This window comes from Saccostrea echinata, unplaced genomic scaffold (genome assembly GCF_033153115.1).
Source record: "Saccostrea echinata isolate AGI-Se365-2 ecotype Australia unplaced genomic scaffold, CSIRO_AGI_Sech_v1 ptg000016l, whole genome shotgun sequence".
NCBI classification, from domain to species: Eukaryota; Metazoa; Mollusca; class Bivalvia; order Ostreida; family Ostreidae; genus Saccostrea; species Saccostrea echinata.
Genome location: NW_026889765.1, coordinates 9347932 through 9367579, shown reverse-complemented (window position 1 = coordinate 9367579; position 19648 = coordinate 9347932). Strand labels below are relative to the sequence as shown.

The window sequence follows — 19648 nt, the reverse complement described above, 5'->3', positions numbered from 1 at the left end:
AATAAAATGAACTGGCACACTCTCTCAAGTTGCTATGCCTCCTTTATTTTCTGTGCTGAAAAAGTAGACTTAGTCTAAAGCAATGGCATATTTTTACCAACAACACAACAAGAAACACAACAAAGCACTTGATGCACGACAAGTTATCGGAATTCTTTTAATATTTTAACAAGTACACAATAGTAGGGACCTATCCTGGCTACAGTATTATGTCTTTCTAATATCTTTTAGAATAAAGTATAAAGAAAGAAATATCTTTAAACTTTATACTTACATAGGATTGCACAAGCTGAATCATTTATGAAAACACTTTTTTCAATTCAAAATTCTCCACTTTCTAACAAAACACACCCTGGCATACGTTACAATGGCGGTTACTTGATTAATGGATTTTCAAACCCGATCTATAATAACGTCATTTCAAACCCAACACGTGATCGGGAGGTCGTGAATTCGAATCTCGGCCGCGACTGACCTAAGTCGATAAAAAATAGGTAGCAATTGTTCCTTCGCCGTGCGCTCGGCACTTTGAAGTGAAAGTTGCGGGTTGTGACGGTACATATTGTCGTTTGTACATATTGTCGTCGGCGACAATATGTACCTACCCTCACTGCACATATTGTCGTCCATCGGTACATATTGTCGCCGGCTGAAAAGTTACACATGTACATATTGTCGCTGGCGACATTATGTGCCTCACCCTCACTGTACATATTGTCGCCCCACATATATTGTTGTTTAAAGATTTCTTTTGTTGTTTTTTGGTAGTTTTGTGAATGTAACGGGTGTGTGTATCACACTGACGTATCACGTATGCTATTTCATGCAGCGTGATTGTGACGGTACATTTTGTCGCCGTGTTCATATTGTCGCCGGCGACAATGTGTACCTACCTCACTGAGCATATTATCGTCCATCAGAACATGTCGCATGACAATGCACGGCAATGGTCCATATAAATATGACTAATCATTGCTTTGTTGTTTTTGAGAAGATAATTTTTAAACAATTTTCCCATATATTCCCATGTAAAACTGTGATGGCTAATTGCGATCCTACCCTAGGCCCGGTTTCATATGAAGATACTTCAATCTGCACCACCTGAAGATGCTTCCATAAAAACATCACGAATCACTGGCCTCTTGCTGTTCCTCAGTGGTGGATCCAGAAATTTCAGAACGGAAGGGGGGGGGGGCTTTTCAGAATTTTTTTTTTTTTTTTTTTTTTTTTTGGACAAACAAAAAAAAAGTCATTTGTATGTAAAGGTGTGTTACTGTAAGTTATATGTTAAATTGTTTGTTTGTTTGTTGTTTAACGTCCCTCTCGAGAATTTTTCACTCATATGGAGACGCCACCACTTGTCGGTGGAGAGCTGCAAATTTTGAGATATGCTCGGCACTTAGGGCCATTGAACAGTGAGGGATATCGGTTTATACGGTCTCATCCGAAGGATCAGTCTCCATGCCCCACAGTGGGATTCGAACCCGCGACGAAAGGATCAACTCCTTATTCCGCGACTCTAGAACAGATACCCTACCACTTCGCCACGCAGGCGACATATATGTTAAGTAAATTATTTAATTATGAAATTTTACCTGTTGACTAAATTGAGAGTATATACAAGTTCAACAATCAGAATTTACCAAAGCAAAATAAAAAAAAAATGAAACCTCCGGGAGGGGGGAGGGGGGGGGGTGGTACATCTGTCTGGTTTTTGAGAAGATTTTTTAAAGATTTTCTATATATATTCCTATGTAAAACTTTGATCACCCATTGTGGCCCACCTTACCCCTGGAGTCATGATTTGAACAAAAATGATTTTATTTTTGTTTGTTGTTATAATGTCCATCTCGAGACCTTTTCATTCGTATGTAGACGTCACTTCTTGCCGGTGGAGGGCTGCAAATTTACACCTATGCTTGGCACTCAGGGTCATTGAGCAGTGAGGGATTTTTTTCGTGTCAGCACCTCAAAATTCAATATACGCTATATAATGATGTTTTCACATACACTGTAAGTATCTTCTCTTCTTACCCAGTAGTTCTTGAAAAAAGATTTTGAAGATGTTTTCTAAATATTCTATGAAAAACTTATGATCACCTATTGTAGCCACACCCTTCCCCCGAGGGACATGATCTGAATAAAACTGAATCTACACTTCATAATGAAGCTTTCACATAAGTTTCAACTTTTCTTACACAGTGGTTCTTGAGAAGATATTTAAAAGATGTCACTAAATTTTCAAGTTTGATTGAAATTGACCCAGTAGTTCTTGAGAAGAAGCTAAAATTGTGAACAGCTAACAGACAGAGGGACGGTCAGATAAAATCTGATCAGAAAAGTTCACTTTAACTTCCAGTTCAGGTGATCTAAAAACGTCAACACCAACACCAATTATATCGGCACATGAATGTATATAAAAATAGGCGAAAAATAATTTCCAAATAATCATTATTACTGAGCGAAAAACTAATACATGTATTCAATCTCCAAGTATACGTATATTACAAGAAAAAAAGAATAGGCTGATTTATCAGATATCTCAAGAATTACGTTATCTTGACATATTATAGTGATGTACATCAATCCAGGACACAATTTTCTGACCAAAAAATTTTCTCCCTACGGTACTGCGAGTAATGCTGTCTGTCTCCCTCCGTACGTGCGTGTGTGTATGTCAACCGCTCTTTCCTTTCTCAAGTAAATATTCGTTAAAACAATATATCGACGACAATATATGCCGACATTGACTGTACATATTGTCGCCGACGACAATATGTGCTGGTGCTTGACTGTACATTTTGTCGCCCATTATGCAGGAGGAAAATAAGGCTCCTCTCGGTACATATTGTCGCCGGCGACAATATGTACCGATGGACGACAATATGTGCAGTGAGGGTAGGTACATATTGTCGCCGACGACAATATGTACAAAACGACAATATGTACCGTCACACGGGTCCATTGGATGAGACCTTAAAAACCGAGGCCCCGTGTCACGGCAGACGTTGGCACGATAAAGATCCCTCACTGCTCAATGGACCCGAGTAAAGGTCAAAATTTAAAGCCCTTCACCGGTATATGGTGACGTCTCTATATGAGTGAAAAATTCTCGAATGGGGCGTAAAACAACGTACAATCAATCAATCAAACCCAACATAAATAGAGTCAGAGAGATTTTCTATCACTGAGTGGTCAACTATAGTCAACTCTGCAAGATCTCACAAAGTCGGAGTGTTCAACAATGGACAACTCTTTTCTCGCATGAAATTTTCAAAGTATTAACATTCAACTAACGGTCAACTCTGTGAAAAGCGGTCACTTGACGGTCAACTGACCATTTTATGTAAAAAAAAAAAAAAAGAAAACAAAAAAAAAAACGTTGACAGCTTTTCAGAAAAGCATTCAACTCCTAGTGGTCAATTGTTTTCGAGCATTCAGTTGACGACTAGTTGACTGCTAGTTGACGACTAGTTGACAGTCAACTAGACATTTTCGTATGGGAGAGGATGTAAAGACTATCGCTAACACAATAAGTGTATTCCTGATTAACCTCAATAGTGCAAGGGCATAGACTAGACTGTTTGAGATGTAATATAAAATATAAATTGTTTATATCATGTGTATTTCAAAAAGTGCTGCGAGCTGATTCAGGTCGGCATAACATTATTTTTATTCGTAACAGAATTTAAGCGAATTGGGACTTTTTAGCTATTATACGCATTTTCGGCAAAAATACGAGTATTTCCAAAACAGCTCAAACGGGAAGCCTATGTAAATCATTTTTAATATGTATCATTTGTTTCTCCAAAAACATGCGTATGCCCTTGCACTAGTGTCCATTTCTACATTCAGCTGAACAATTCCATTTTTATACCAGTCACGTGACACACAGCTGATATAACTGGTACTGAAAACAGCACAAACTTATCCATTATAGATATCTATTATTACATTTCCAAAATGTATACAGTTACTTTATTACAAAGATTTTTAAAAATAATACCTATTAAGAAGGTACTAAGATCGCATTTTCCATTTCCTTCCTCAACATAGCTGAGAAACAAAAAAAATATATAATAAAAACTTCATAAAATAAATATGGAATAAAGAATAAAATCAATAATGAAAGATAAGATCATAAACGTGATATATATAAATAGATATCTTACTACAGAAATGCATACCTCACGAAAATTCCGGTCTCAAAATCCTTCCTTTTCCCAGTGATTCTCTTTTCTTTATATACATATTGCGTACTATTAGATAGAATCATGAAAGTTTTACAATCATCAATTACCTTATATATTCTTATTTTTTTCTTTAGAAAATCCCATTTCTCCCTCCTGATAGGAATTTTATTTCCATAAGTAGCAGTAACACGTTCTAGGATGATATTATCTTCAAAGCTAACAATTATGATTATCTTAATACACGGAAGGAAAATGTTACCTCCATATAAGATTTATTTATTTCACGAATACTTTACCAACAAACATTTCTAAACATGCATTAATATAATTCCACATTACGATGGCAAAATATATGTGAAATATAAAGATAGCGAACAATCATGCTCAAAATCCTCATTAACAATACAAAGAACTGCGAACGATAGTATTGTTCTCCCGCCTACCTCCAAGTCAATTTTCAAAAGTCAACACATTTGAATGATTTTTCATATTTGTATAGATATTTATATGAATTTTCGAAAAAAACATTACTTATTTGGGAAAACAAAAAGAGATAACTCTATAATTTTGGTAAAACTTGTGTTTTTCACCATAGAAATCAACGAAAAATACTTTTAAAACATCACCACCCGTGAAACAAAAATTCCTTTTTACAGGTTATATGGATTGTTATTTCACATATTCATATCAAATCTTTTTGTGCTTCACGGGGGGAGATATGTTTACAGACAAAAACCAGTAAAACTAGTCATTTTATAACCTATTTCTAACGAGATAGCAAATTGAAAAAATGTATTTATCAATCTTATACTTTGAATTTTACATAATTTTAACATACCGAAAGATTTAAGGGTCATTTATCCATTTCCTTGCGTATTTGAAATTTCGGTAATGTTTTAAAGCCTGATTTCAATGGATAAAATTTTCTACCCTTCTTATGGAAAGAGTTGTAAAACAATGGAATAAACTTTTGACGCTGGTTTTAACATCATGAATCAATTAGTAATGAACTATTCTTTGTATTCAAAAAAGTTTTAATGACAAAAATGCCATTTATACTGAATTAGATGGGGATAAAATGTAGGCGGGAATTGATAGTTAGCTCGAGAAGTTGTTGAAAGCAGAGCAATCACAGACCTCTGAAAACTTCTGAGGTGGGATCGGAGGCCATAAAGGTGTTAACATCTCCTGTCGATCAGTCACGTCTAGCATGAATCGTTTGTCGTGATTGCGTAAACGGAAATAATAGCCGAACAAATTGTTATAAAAAAAACCCAGTTAACATTAGACCTTAGGACCGTTTGTAATTGCATAAAATATCATTTTATCGACCATGGTATTGCCAAAAAAATGTTTTCAAATGAGACTGTTGATACCCTTATAACATAACTGATTTGTATTTAGCCTGCTTTTGTTTAGAAATTCTCATAAGCAGAACATGTACATACGTTTGAATCAACTGGGAAATAAATATGGTGATATAGGTATATTGCTTCATAAGTATGAAAGTTGACAATTGAGAAGTTGAAGTCGTTACGTGTATTATAAAGTTTGGTTGTTAGCTTGTTATTAGTGTATTTTTTAAATAAAGGAGATGTGTAAGACTGCGGTCTATTTTTTTTTTCTTTGAATAAATTTTATTGTACAGTTTTCAATTTCTGGTCTAGTGTTGTTGATTAAAATTCAATAAGAGCGCTTAAATATCCAAAATGTTTCTAAATTCAAAATACAGAAGTCGCGCGCGCGGCGCAGTGGTTAGAGCGTTTAATTTGTTCTAGAGTCATGGAGTAAGGAGTCGATCCTTATGTTTTCACTGGTATGAACTTTTGTTTACTTTTTCAATCATTCCAAATGTAGAAGTCTACAAAAAAGATTAAGTAATTATCCATCGTTTGCAAAAAAATGATGAAATAAAACTAAAATATCTATATAATATTTATGTTAATTTAAAGAAGACTGATTTTACGAAAGAAAAATATTGATTAGTCCTGCCAAACTCTAGGTAAGAAAAAATGCACTTATATATATGGCCTTAAATGCATAGGAAGATAAGACAATCTAAATCACAAAAGTAGGGCAGACCGATTTGATTTAACATCTATAGCGTATTGAATCAGTAGTGGATATAATAAATTCATTGCTATTTACCATGGCGGAAAGGAAAAACTTTCGTCCGAAAGTTGCTGTTTTCGGACTTGGACGAATTGGAAATATTCATTTACGTCATATAGTGCAAAGTTCTGCATTTGAAGTTGCATACTTGATTGACATTCCATCGATGCTTGAAAAAATTCGGAACTTGATTGACAACTATTGTTTAAAAGACACCGTCGTCTGTTCCCCAGAAGAAACCGATGAAATTCTTAGTAAACCTACGTGAGTATTATATTAAGGTGACAAATCTCGAAAAAAAAAATATCATTTTAATAAAATAATAGTAATAATAAATACTTGATATGAAAAAAAATTAAGGACGCAAACATTTAGGAACTTGCTATGCTCTGTTTTTTTTTCTTCATTTTATGAAATAGCTCTCAAATTCCTGTTTAAAACACCTATAGGTGACCCTATTCAAAGACATTATTTTTTGTATTATGATTAATTCAGGAAAAAATATATCAAAAATATAAGAATGACAAAGACAGATGATTATAAATAATCTGCAAGAAGGTTTGGTTTTTTTAAGGTCAAATATATCAAAAGAAGAAAACCGAGGAATAAATACCAATGTTATTCTATTGTAGGCTGGATGCAGTTGTGATATGCACTACTGTTCACGGAAGAGGAGATCTTATCATCAAGTCATTAAATTCTGGTAAATAATACAAGATATTTATGAAAATAAGGTAATTGTGGCAATTTTTTAAAAAAAAGTTTGTGTCATTAAGCTTAAAGTCATTTTAAGAGTGAACATCAAGTTCAATAAGTTAATGCAAAATACAATCTAAAATTAAGAAAAGTACGAGGTATGCTCAAAAGACACTCATTAATGGCATTCTCCATGACATATCTAAAATTGTATTTTCTTCCATTGATTGTTTCTTGTATTTTTGGAATAAGAAAATCTCAAAATGACTGAGATGAAGCGAATACAGAGGATGGCTATAAGCTCTGAAAACGTTCCTTTCGTCAAACTTCCCTTTGCATATTTCAAACATATCTGCAGCAGCGTTGTCAGACACAAAAAACTTAGTTCGAGGGCCCGTATTTTGACTTCCCTCAAAGAAAAGCTACTGAATTTTCCTCAATGCAATTTTAACCTAAAAACTTCCATTGATGGTCCTTTCTTTGGGTGAAGGCTGAAGAAATATCAGACCTCTTGACTTCAGGGAAAAAAACCTGTATATGACATCTTTGAAGATCTGCTCTCTTTGTAATAATAAGATGACAGCTTTCTCTCTGATTCCTCTTTTTATCATTGTTCTTCCTTTTATGCAATAAAAAGTGCATCCATGTTTTAACTACCATCACCCAAATTTATCATGCCTTCTTTGTAATAATTTCTAGTTTTTAATAGACTATTGAAACTTAAAACGAAGGTTTTCTCTTAGTCATCTGTAAGGAAATATTCCATCCATCATATATAAAAATATTTTAATATTCATATTTATCTTGTCAGAAACTCTACAAACTCTACAAACTGTGATGATGAAATGTCTAGTGTCTTACCAACGTCTTTCAAGATAAATCTGCCATTTACAAATATCATGTTGCTAACAGCATCGACAATTTTTGGTGTCCCAACATATTTTGATCGACCTGTCCAACAACGATCTTGTTACATTCCTTTTTTTTTTATTTTTGGATTTTTTTAATCTATCTGAACACTGTACAGCTTGAAAGGTTTATCTTTCCAGATATCAAAACCACATCTTTCATACTGGTTGGTCAGCGATTTTTTTTTAACGAAACGCGGTTTTTACTTATGCCTTCATTTTCATCTTCTTGTTAGAGACCGTTTTTAAACAGTTTTCAGCTCAGCGTAGAGACCATGCTTACTTCAAAAGTGAATTTCTTTGCGAAAACTGCAGAAAAACATGAGATTTTCCACTGACTATGAATTCTTAAATAGTACTTCTAGACCGTGAAAAAATAAAATTAAATGCTTCTACATTTAGTATTATATATCCTATGCATTATTTATTGAACGACCCTCGTAAAGCTTTACAGGACGCTAATCAATCAAGAAGCACAAAATCTGAAATTAGCCATTTAATTGAATGTCTTTTCAGGGAAGCATGTTTTTGCAGAGAAGCCGCTTGCTTTAACGGAGGAAGAAGTAGTTGACTGCTACAGAGCAGCCAAGACAAATAACAAGACCCTGCAATGCGGATTCGATAAGTAACGTGAACTTAATTATTGAACCATATTTTATAAGATTCATTATATAACAAACTAAGACTTAGTTCTACACAAAAAGTCAAATAATTTCGATTATATAAGAAGAAATTGTAATCATTAAGTAATTCATTACTATTTATTGTAGAAGGTTCGATGTTAGCATACAGAAATTATACGAAAAAATTCGTTGTGGTGACTTAGGCACTCTAAGAACAATTAAGCTGTCGGCTAGAGAACTACCGTCTACATGTACAAAGGAATACATTTTATCCTCAGGTGGTGCCTTTATTAAATCTCCAATACTGATTCGTAAATCGTGATATACATTAAGCTCCAAATAATTTCCAATTTCTCCTATTCGTATAAAATGGTCATTGTTATATTCATCCTGAAGTTGAAGTGATGCCATTTTCCTGCGCTGATACAATTACTAAGCTCAAAGGGTATTGTCAAAAGACAGTCATGAGTTGCATTGTAGTTCAATTAATATTTACGAATCCATGTCTAATCAAACGTAACTTTAACATATATGAAATAATTCTATTTACAGGTGGATTTCTAACCGACAGCGCAATTCACGAGTTCGATCTTTTAGTGTGGTTGGCAGGAGAGCGACCACAATCAGTGCTTGCCTTCGGTCATGCACACAATCCGATGATTAAAGAATGTGGTGATTTTGATAGTGTAAACGTAGTACTGAAGTTTCCAAGCGGATTATTGGCATTTATCGAAAACTTCAGAGGAGTCCCCTATGGTTATGATCAGAGATATGAGGTATAAAATGTGTTTATTGCCAAGTTCACCTTATTAAAGAAAATGAATGTAAAAATACCTCAAATTGAGTGGATCTATACCAAAACAACTGAGTATATATAAGCGAAAATTTAAAAAAATCTAAGTGTTTCAGCTTTAGTAATGTTTTCTATTCAATAAGGTTTTAGGTACCAAGGGATGTGCTGTCATCGAAAATCCAAAAGAATCACAGTTGTGCTTATGGGACGAGAAAGGAATGCATTCTGATCTGATGTGGCAGCAAGCTCTTACGCGGTTCACAGATGCCTACAGAAATGAAATTGAGCACTTTGCAGCAGTTATCAAAGGTCCGAAAACACCTCTATAAGAAAACTTTTTTTAATTTTGGGAAAACCATTCAAATTTTTAAATGTGTTTTTTTTGCAAATATGATTTCAAAGAAATGAATAGATTTCAATGATATGCATTGACTTTGTTAATAAATACCCGAAAATTATTTTTTTTTGTTCATTGTACAAATAACTTTGTTTTACATTCTAAATGTTTCTTTTTTTTTAAATTTCAGGAGAAACTGACTGTATTGTTAAAGGAGAGGAAGTGACGTATGTCAGTAGATTATGCGCGTCTGCCATGGAGTCTCTACAGCAAGGAAAAGTGATAAACCTTACATAGAAAACTATGATTAACAATATTTAACTTTAAGATTTATAATTCATGTCTACTATAACGGTGTCTCTTATTTTTACCAGATTTGGCTATTTGAGGATCGATAACAGAAACTTTTTTTCCAGATATCAGCAATTTATAAAGAAAGAATAAATAATATTTATATACATAAACTGAAAAATGTTTACCGGTCAGGAGTAAGTTTGGATATTTTGAAAGATTTTGTAGTAATGTCATAAATGTGTGCACAATTGTGTAACTATATGGATTTATATAGAAAAAGTTGCAAATTCGCATATTTGAACATTTAAGGAAATGTACAATTCCTTTTTTTCTTAGGAAATTTTTCCTGTCACTGCTATTGAAAATCAGACAAAACATTAAACATGTTTATAAATTCTTGCATAGAATCTTTTGTGCTATTTATCCTTTAGTATTCTTTGTAAAGGGGAAATACAACCTCTGCAAAGGTAGAAATCCTTTAAACATATGTATTCTAACTTTGAGTGATGATATAACTGAAAGTATATATTACAACCTACAGGAGGAAAGAAGCATTGAAGACCCTGTTCATTTAAAATGCCATAAACGATGTATATAATCCATTGATTATGCAAGTAGCAATATATGTCATGATTGAGATTCTGATCTACTATGTCTTTTTTACGTGTGTTGTAAATAACACGCATCAAGGAGTAAAAGATCAGATCGACGAATAATAATTTTTTTTCTTATATCCACCGTACCCCCCCCCCCCCCCCCAATGTAGGTTTTTGGATTTCTATTTGTAAATATTGGAAGGAGTTGGCCATATAAATTCAACAGATTGCAAATGCATTTTTACAGCTAAAAAGTCTCGATATTTACCAATAACATTTCTATGTTCTTACTATTTATTTCCTGTATAATAAATGGAGGATATCTAATTCTCGCCATTAGCTAGGGAATTTATTTCTATAAAGGAATGAGTGCAAAGCAAGAGTGTACATACTTTTAAAATATAAACTTATCTTGCGATTAAAATGAATTAAATTTCAAACTAAATCTAAGGTTAATTTTCTAAATTTTCTCTTATCTCAATTTCCTTTGCATTTCAAAATTTGTACTTTTAAGTGGAACAGTATTTCCCTTAATTTGAAAATGCAATTAATCATTCTTAAAATATTCACAAAAAAGAAAGAAAGAAAGAAAAACGTACCATTTCAATTTAAGAATTGATCAACCTCTTTAGCTGTAAGATACGTTTATAAGATTATAAACCATGAATCTTTTTCCCCCGAAAATAATTTTTCTACTTGAGTTTTTAATTAGTTGTCCTGATTGTAGGTTTGTATGGAAAAAATCCGTGTAAGTGATTATATTTCATACATGATTTTCTTCGTACATTTTCTGGTCTATCCGTTATGCTTATAATTAAAATGTTTCGGTCTATCCGCATTCTCATACCTTGGTACGTGATATCAAACGAACCAATGAGAAAGATTTTTACAAGTTATGAATATATATATATATATATATATATATATATATATATATATATATATATATATATATATATATATATATATATATATATATATATATATATATATATATATATATATATATATATATATCACTAAAAAACCAACAACACTGTATATCCTAAGTGTCGGATCTACTAAGTAGATACAAGGTCACGGATGGAAATTTATATAAAGCACTAAAAATGACCAACGACACGAACGATAATAATTGTCAAATTCTCGGGACGACCTGTCCCTTCCTCAGGACAAAGAAAAACGAATGGCAGAGGTCTTTAAGGAGCCCCCATTGGCTGCATACCTGCATACAGACGCCCGAGGAACCTAAAGGACATGGTAGTAAGAACCAGATTGGACAATCCATTACCTAACGGGGGCTTTAAAACTTGCTCTGACAGAAGATGTCTTCTCTGTAAGCACAGCTCTGACACAGACAGCTTTAACACCCAGTAACAGGCCGCAGCTACATAATACTAGGGGATTTGTCCTGTCAAACAGACAACTGCATTTATATCATCAGCTGCAAAGTTTGCTCCAAACAGTATGTTGGTGAAACAGGAGATCTCCGCAGGAGAGTCAATAATCACCGTTCTACCATTAGGACCAAAAAACTCAATGAACCCGTTTGGGAACATTTCAACCTTGAAGGTCACAAATGGGAGGACATGCATATGACAGTAGTGATTATTGGCCATAATACAAGATGGACAGACGCTCAGAGAAAAGGCAAGGAAAAGTTCTGGATGCACAGGCTAAAGTCATTCCGCCCTAATGGTATTAACAAACTTAATGACTTCACCAGGATGAACGTGAACTAGACCCAATCCCGGATTGTAACAAACAAGTTCATTCTCTCTATATAGTGTAAACTTTACCGTTAATTCGCATTAGCAATTCTGGAACAACCTACCCAAATATTTACAGCTTACATTTTTGTTTATTTCTTTTATCAGATTTCCAAATTTATAATATATCCAAATTCATATTTTAAAATTGCCCTTCCATATTATCTTTAATTTTTTTTTGTCATGTATAGTTACGCTATTTTGAGAGAATAAGACAATGTACGATTTACTGCTTGGTCGTGATTAAAAGTACTTGTTGCGTATACAAAACGGCTCATTTGTTGTGTCTATTAAACCTGTTAGTAAATAAATAAGTGATAATTGGATAATTGACAGCTAGTAAGGTACAATTTGTGGCTTTAGGACGCACAAAAATGTGGACAAGAAAGGTTTTAGGAAGACCTTTTTTCATATTTCCTGGACTTAGTCGAGAAATGAAAGGAGGCTCTTTCTTCTGCAAACGCGGGGGCTTTTTCTTCATTCAGAACGATCGTTTATGCCCGATCATGATTTTTTTCTGTACTATAAAATGTTTTAAGGACATACCTTTTTAAAACGGAAAAAAGCCCAACAAGTATTTTTAAAGTCGCACAGAATCTAGTACATGCTAGTAGGAATGTCGTGAACTTCTTAATGGCGTAAGGCGCCATTGAACACTGTTGAAGAAGTGGCATTTCTAGTACATGATATTCACTGGAACAGATAGAAGATATCCAGGGTTTGTTTAAATATAGTTTATTTAAATAATGAGAGAAGTTGAATTCATATTTATATATGTTCACGAAGTCCAACTTTAGTTATTCATTCTATTTACTCGTAAGTCCCGAGTTGTCAACGGCTTCGTCTTCGGTGTCCTCTCCTATTGTCGGCATATTTCTTGGTTATTTCTCTCTGCTAGAGGTTCATACATAAAAATTGGCCATCCATAACCAAAAGAATATCGTCGATGTCTAAATTTCCACCGACCTTATTGTGTAATGTATATTATTTAACGTCAAAATCTGTTTGATATAATTTTCTAACGATAAGCTTTACAACTTCTAATTGACCATTGACATCTATGACCTTTCAGTACAACGTGACGCCTATCTAATTTGTGGAGATTTTGACTTCGAGAACTATATCTTACGGGCGTTTTATCGCCTAATTATGACTTTTCTCAAAATTATTTCATACTTAAACGATAATTATATGTATCAAGAATATAATACTGTTTCATTTTGAAAAAAAATTTAGATACGTGATAAAAACTATTTTAACCTGTCACGTGACAAACAGCTTTGATGTCGCTTTGGCCGAACTCAGCAGAAACCCGATATATACAAATGCAAATAGCACGATTCCCATTGATAAAAACTAAAAATATTAACACTGTATTCATTTCAGTGCAATATTTCAGGTGTATTTTCTATGGACGTCCTTAACCTAGCTGCATATTTGAATAATGTGAATCTTGAAGTTTCTTACAAACAAAAAAACATAGCGGGTTCGAGTAAATGTTCTACCAAGCCTCTTTCTTTACTCCTTACTAAAATATTAACAGTCGTGAAGGAGAAACTTCAGGAGTACTGTGCTATATATTCGAGAAGTGGCGTAAATCAGATGTGGATACTTAAAAATTCCAAGGAACTTTTGGAAAATTTGAAATCACAAACTTTTACCAAAATCAACAACATAAAAACTTACGACTTTTCAACTTTATATACAACCATTCCTCACGATAAACTAAAGTCCAGGCTTTTTGATATCATTGACAGCTGTTTTTTTTTTATTCAATAAAAATGGAACTTGTAAATTAACTTACCTTGTTATTGGTCATTTGCAAAATTAATTTGTAAAAATACACTATGATTGTACACAAAAGTACTTTGAAGTTGATATTAAAAAGATGCTTGAGTTTCTTATTCGCAATATCTATGTGGTTCTTGGAGAGCAGGTCTTCCAACGATCTATTAGAAATTCCCATGGGTACTAACTGCGCTTCGATATTAGCTGACCTATTTTTGTATTCGTATGAAGCAGAATTTGTTCAAAATCTTGTACTTGAAAAGAAGAAAACACTTTTTGTGGCCTTCAACTCGACATTTAGATATATCGACAACGTATTCTCAATTAACAATGGTTATTTCCATTTGATATCCCAGTGATCTTGAAATAAAAGATACCACAGAGTCTGAAAAATCTGTTTCATATTTGAATATTTTACTTGAAAAAGACGTTAATGGTAATCTAACAACCAAGCTTTATGATAAACGTGATGACTTTAACTTTTCAATCTTCAACTTCCCTTACTTATGCAGCAATATACCTTCATCACATGCATATTAGGTTTATATCTCTCAATTGATTCGATACGCAAGAGCATGTTCTACGTATGAACAATTTCTTAAACGAGGGAAGTTATTGAAAAACAAGTTGATAAAACAAGAATATCAATAGTCTCGTTTAAAGTCGTCATTTCGTAAGTTCTATTGTCGATTCAATAACCTTGTCAGCAAATACAATTTATCATTAAGTAAAATGCTGACTGATGTTTTTCATACAAACTGTTAGACCATTATTTACACACTGAACTGTGGACGGATTTTTCCGTTATTACCCGATCATGACAAGGAGCACTCGGCGGGTTTGACCTTTTGGCAGGGGATCTCACTCCTCCATGGCACCTGATCCCACCTCCGATGTTGTAGAGGTCTGTGTTTGCTCTGCTCCAAAATTTGTATTGTTTAATGGACGTTTGAGCTTGAATACAGTTTGTTATCTCCATACATTTTTTTGTTGGGGATTGGCTTGGTTTGGAATTACCAATTTCCTCTCCGTGTTAATGTTTGTGTTAATCGGTGCTTACCAATGGTAGTGAGACTGTACGCAGAACTGTAAAGGTGGCATAAAAGGGACGGGGCCTAATTTACACGGAAAATATTTAATGTAACGTCATACAAAATATCCTCACAATACCAAGTATTGACATAATTTGCGATATCAAACTGTATAAGAGTAATGAACTATATCAAAATTTGCCACTGCATTCTATTTTCTCGCTACTTAAATCCCATTACTGTAGGTATAAACAAGTCACTGATCGCAATGCACTTAGCTTGTTGACATAACGTCATCGTGGTAAAATTTGGTGCATCTTATATGCATTGAGAGGCGGATCAAGTAAATTTTTTTTCACAGCGAAAGATGAATTTTATTTTTAAACAGAATCTTATTTACAGATATGATATTAGATAGATCATTAGTACCGATGTGAAACCACTGTTCATTGACATTATTTAATCATTATGCAGAGAATGTATTCAATTAATTTGACCGTGTTTTTATGTACATGGTTGGCACTTTTAAACTTAAGGTGCCTCATTAAATCACCTTTTCGCAAGGTTATACACTTAATAGATCTTGACCAATTTTTAATATGTTTAAAGGAAATATCCCTTAACTAAAGGAAATATCCCTTAACTTGAAAAGTCTTGCTGCTTTCCTGAAATCGAGAGCGAGCATTTCTTAATATAAAAATATAAAATACTTGGTTAAGGTCACACATATATTTCAACTTGAGGTCCATAAGTTGAAATTTAAATAAATGAAATGCAAATTCTATTTAAAGCAGCAGCACTTTTTAGAAACTGCAACATAATGTAGAAAAATTAACCAATAACAATTTTAATTTTATAAAAGTGTACGCCCCTGTGATATTGGAATTTGTTTACGGCCTCCTTGCAGTACACACTATATGGTTATCTCATGCCTGTCAAATAATGTTCAATACAGAGTGGGGTATACTGTGTTATTTCAACTAATATTAAAGTTACGTGATAATAAATAGTAGCTTTACAAAAATAAATTCAGTTTAGAATGGTATCTATTTGTGCAGGTCAATTTTCTGTTGATTTCCTCATAGTACGTATACACTTTAACAGTGCTGTGTATACTGCAATGGAGAAGCTTTAATGCTAGGACAGAAAATTCTAAGCACTCAGACCCCCTTTTACAGTACAAAATGTGAACTCTTCAGTAAGAAAGAAACTTACGTGGTATTCTCTAAAGGGAAGACAAATTCAGGATAAGTCAAAGACAAAGGAAAGAAAATGGCACTTCAAATCTGATATTTAAGCCTTAACTTTAGGCTACATTTTGTAATAGGTCCATTCCCAAAAATAATAAGCCATATCCTATGGTGTCTTAACTTGCTTTCATGTTACAACTATATCTAAGCATTTGGTTCAAGCATATATTCTTATATATGACAACATTCTATGTAAGCTTTGTTATATTTGATTGCCTTTTTGGTCAGAGTGGATCATTGCTTATTCATTATCCGTTCTTAATTAAACAAATTAATATCTTCTGTCAATATTAATGCATTCAGTTCCTCCTTGATAACAAAGAAATATTTGCTCATGTCTATATTTAAATCAACCTAATCTCCTTTATTTTTGTGACCAAGTTCAATTATTTATTAAGCATTAAATAAATTTTCCACATTTTTATTATCATTGCTTAATTTGACGCAAATAAAGGAAAATTCAAAATACATACATGTATGTCACACACAACCTGTTAAATAACAATTAAAACACACACATAACACAATCTGTACAATCAAAATAGCATAAAACGTACGTACATTTATCATTAAAAAAGCTTGATGTTAGCAAAATTAATTTTGTCTACCCCTTCGACCACAAAGTTTCTTCAGTTCTTGATTATATTTCATATCAGTGAAATAGTACATAAATGAATTCAGAATGCCGTCAAAGGTAATAATATCTGGGAGATATTCTTCCATCACGTCCTCTGATCTGGAAATTTTCTGTCTTGGTTCCAAATATCGCCGCGTTGCTTGTATCGTCATTAAAAGCGTATTGAAAGCGTAGGTAGCTACCAAAAGAAGGGTGATGGCGAATGTTTTCGCTATTTTTCTTTTCTTTTCTCTCTTGTTGTTCTGCTGAATCTACTATTTACACAACAGTTTCTTTTTCCTTTTTCACTTCATTTCTATTTTTTTTTTCCAATTTTCGGGTCTGAAACCTCCGACCGAGTTTTCTTAGCTTTTGCTATGTTTTTCATTTTCTGTTTTGATTTAGCTTTCTTTGCAAGACCTTTCAATATTTTCACTTGAAATGTAATTATGAAGAATAAAGCAACTAGAACATCTACAAATCTATTGGCATAAAAGATAAATGGCAGCAAAACTCAATCATACTCAGCGCGTCTTGTTGCATTAATATTGTCTACTACAACATATCTTCTACCATTAATAAGAGAAATCGAAATATTTACAACAAATCTTATAAAGACAGAGCTTACACGCAAAATCTTGGAAATTTTTTTTTTGTAATTTGTGACTTAAAAGGTGTGCATATTTTCTGTATCTCTCTATACCTATAAATAGAATTGCCATGATAGAAGAATATGCGACAGAATTACCAAAATAGTGAGCTATCCTACAGATTAATACGCCTTCATCTGCAACTTGACTGTAGACAACATTCTGTTTAATTCTCTCGCAACATGTTTGATACATAGGAAAATATCGACAACACCTAAAAATATGACACATACCCTGTAATTTGATGGCGAAATAAAACGTGAACGAAAGATGTGTATTACCAATGCATTGCTAAAAAAAATTTTGATTTTTGAAATATGCTATGAAAAAAATAAGTTTGCCAAAAATTCGATTATTCTATTATTTCTTTTAAATTTAGCTTTAAACCAACTATTAACCAACTATCCGCCAAAATTTAATTTGCAATGCATCATTGAAATCCTTCTAAGGCGATTAATATCGAGACTGAAGAAATATTCCACATGAATACACATATTATTATATTAATATTCGCTAGAAAAACGAAGACCCCAAACCTGGCAAAATTTTCTCGCACGCTAATATAAAAAAAGCTTTACGCTATCAGCATGATCAGATTAAGTTGTATGAACATATCATCTTATATTTTTTTAGTTTCAGTTTGAATGATCATGCCTAGGGCATTTGGTTGTTTAAAGAAATGGTATTCCGAGAGAAATAAAGACTTTAACAAAATCAACAAAGAAAAATACTACATATACATTGTACTTTATACAGAAATATTTCACCTCCGTGTTATTATCACCTCATTAGGAAGATGGTGAATTTAACACGTTGTGAATTCAAGAAAAGACAGCCTTATATCTTTCACACAAATTTGACTGCGCGAATATAAAACAAGGTGTAAATTTTTAAGTGTGAAAGGGAAAAAATAACATTTTCTACAGTTTATATATTATACGAACAGGAAAACGTTTTTGTGGTTTGTTTGAAGTTTTAACATACAGAGAAAAAAATCTGCCTTAAGATACATAAATATATATTTTTGAAAGTTTGATAACTCGCAATGTTGCTTCATATGAATTCTAAAGCTTACATTTTTTTCCTTTCTCACTCAATGCCTTTTTTAATCTTAAAATATGAATCTCATAGCTGTACAGAAAAGAAATTTAGGTAAGTTGCTGGTCCTCGTTTCACGTTTTTACATTTTCAAAAATCGTGAATAAAATTACAATGTATTTAAATCTAGGAGTTTGTCAAATTTTTATTTTGCATATTCCAAATATAAGGACATATATAGGTTATCTCGATGTTCAAAGTTCTGTTGAGATATTCTTTCAGTTCTATTTTTTTTAGATATATTAAAGCAGACTTTGAGATTAAATAGCAAACAAAAATTTAAAAAAAGAAAAACAAAAACTTCATGAAAATAAATATGGAATAACAAATAAAATCAATAATAAAAAAATAATAAGATCATAAACGTAATATATATAAATAGATATCTTACAACAAAAATGCATACCTCACGAAAATTCTGGTCTAAAAATTGTCCCTTTTCCCATTGTTTCTCTCTTCTTTATATATATTTATTGCGTACTATTAGACAGAGTCACGAAAGTTCTAATATCATTATTGACCTTTGATATTCCAATTTATCTTCTATAGAAAATCCCATTTCTCACTCCTGGTAGGAATTTTATTTCCATAAGTAACAGTAACACGTTCTAGGAAAACGTTACATCAATTTATAATTTATATATTTCACGAGTCCTTTACCAATAATCATTTCTAAACATGGATTAATGTACATTGTACAAATTCAGTCAAGCTACTTGTTGATATAAACCGTTAAAGACAATCCCAATTTTTTTGCAACACTTACGACCGAAATTATTTCAAGCTCTACTTAACGATGAAAAATATATGTGAAATATAATGATACCGAACAATAATCATACTGAAATCCACATTAGCAATACAAATTGAAAGCGGAGCAATAACAGACCTCTG

General features: G+C 32.8%; 2 protein-coding genes across 3 annotated transcripts in view; one reads left to right on the top strand and one right to left on the bottom strand.

Annotated features, from left to right (window-relative positions):
- LOC133188405 (amine sulfotransferase-like) overlaps nucleotides 1-19648 on the bottom strand; it is a 165609-nt gene that overhangs the window by 26888 nt on the left and 119073 nt on the right. The gene's annotated exons all lie outside the window — the stretch shown is intronic.
- LOC133188668 (inositol 2-dehydrogenase-like) lies at nucleotides 6343-9959 on the top strand. Its single transcript, XM_061324171.1, has 7 exons — nucleotides 6343-6569; nucleotides 6938-7008; nucleotides 8426-8534; nucleotides 8680-8810; nucleotides 9085-9308; nucleotides 9469-9634; nucleotides 9853-9959. The coding sequence occupies exons 1-7, from the start codon at nucleotides 6343-6345 to the stop codon at nucleotides 9957-9959; spliced, it is 1035 nt and encodes a 344-aa protein (XP_061180155.1).

Bases quoted from the DNA above. Each gene is read 5' to 3' on its own strand.
- LOC133188668 (XM_061324171.1), top strand. From the start codon at position 6,343: ATGGCGGAAAGGAAAAACTTTCGTCCGAAAGTTGCTGTTTTCGGACTT. The intron at 9,309-9,468 runs GTATAAAATGTG...CTATTCAATAAG, and splicing joins GTTATGATCAGAGATATGAG to GTTTTAGGTACCAAGGGATG. The intron at 9,635-9,852 runs GTCCGAAAACAC...TTTAAATTTCAG, and splicing joins CTTTGCAGCAGTTATCAAAG to GAGAAACTGACTGTATTGTT.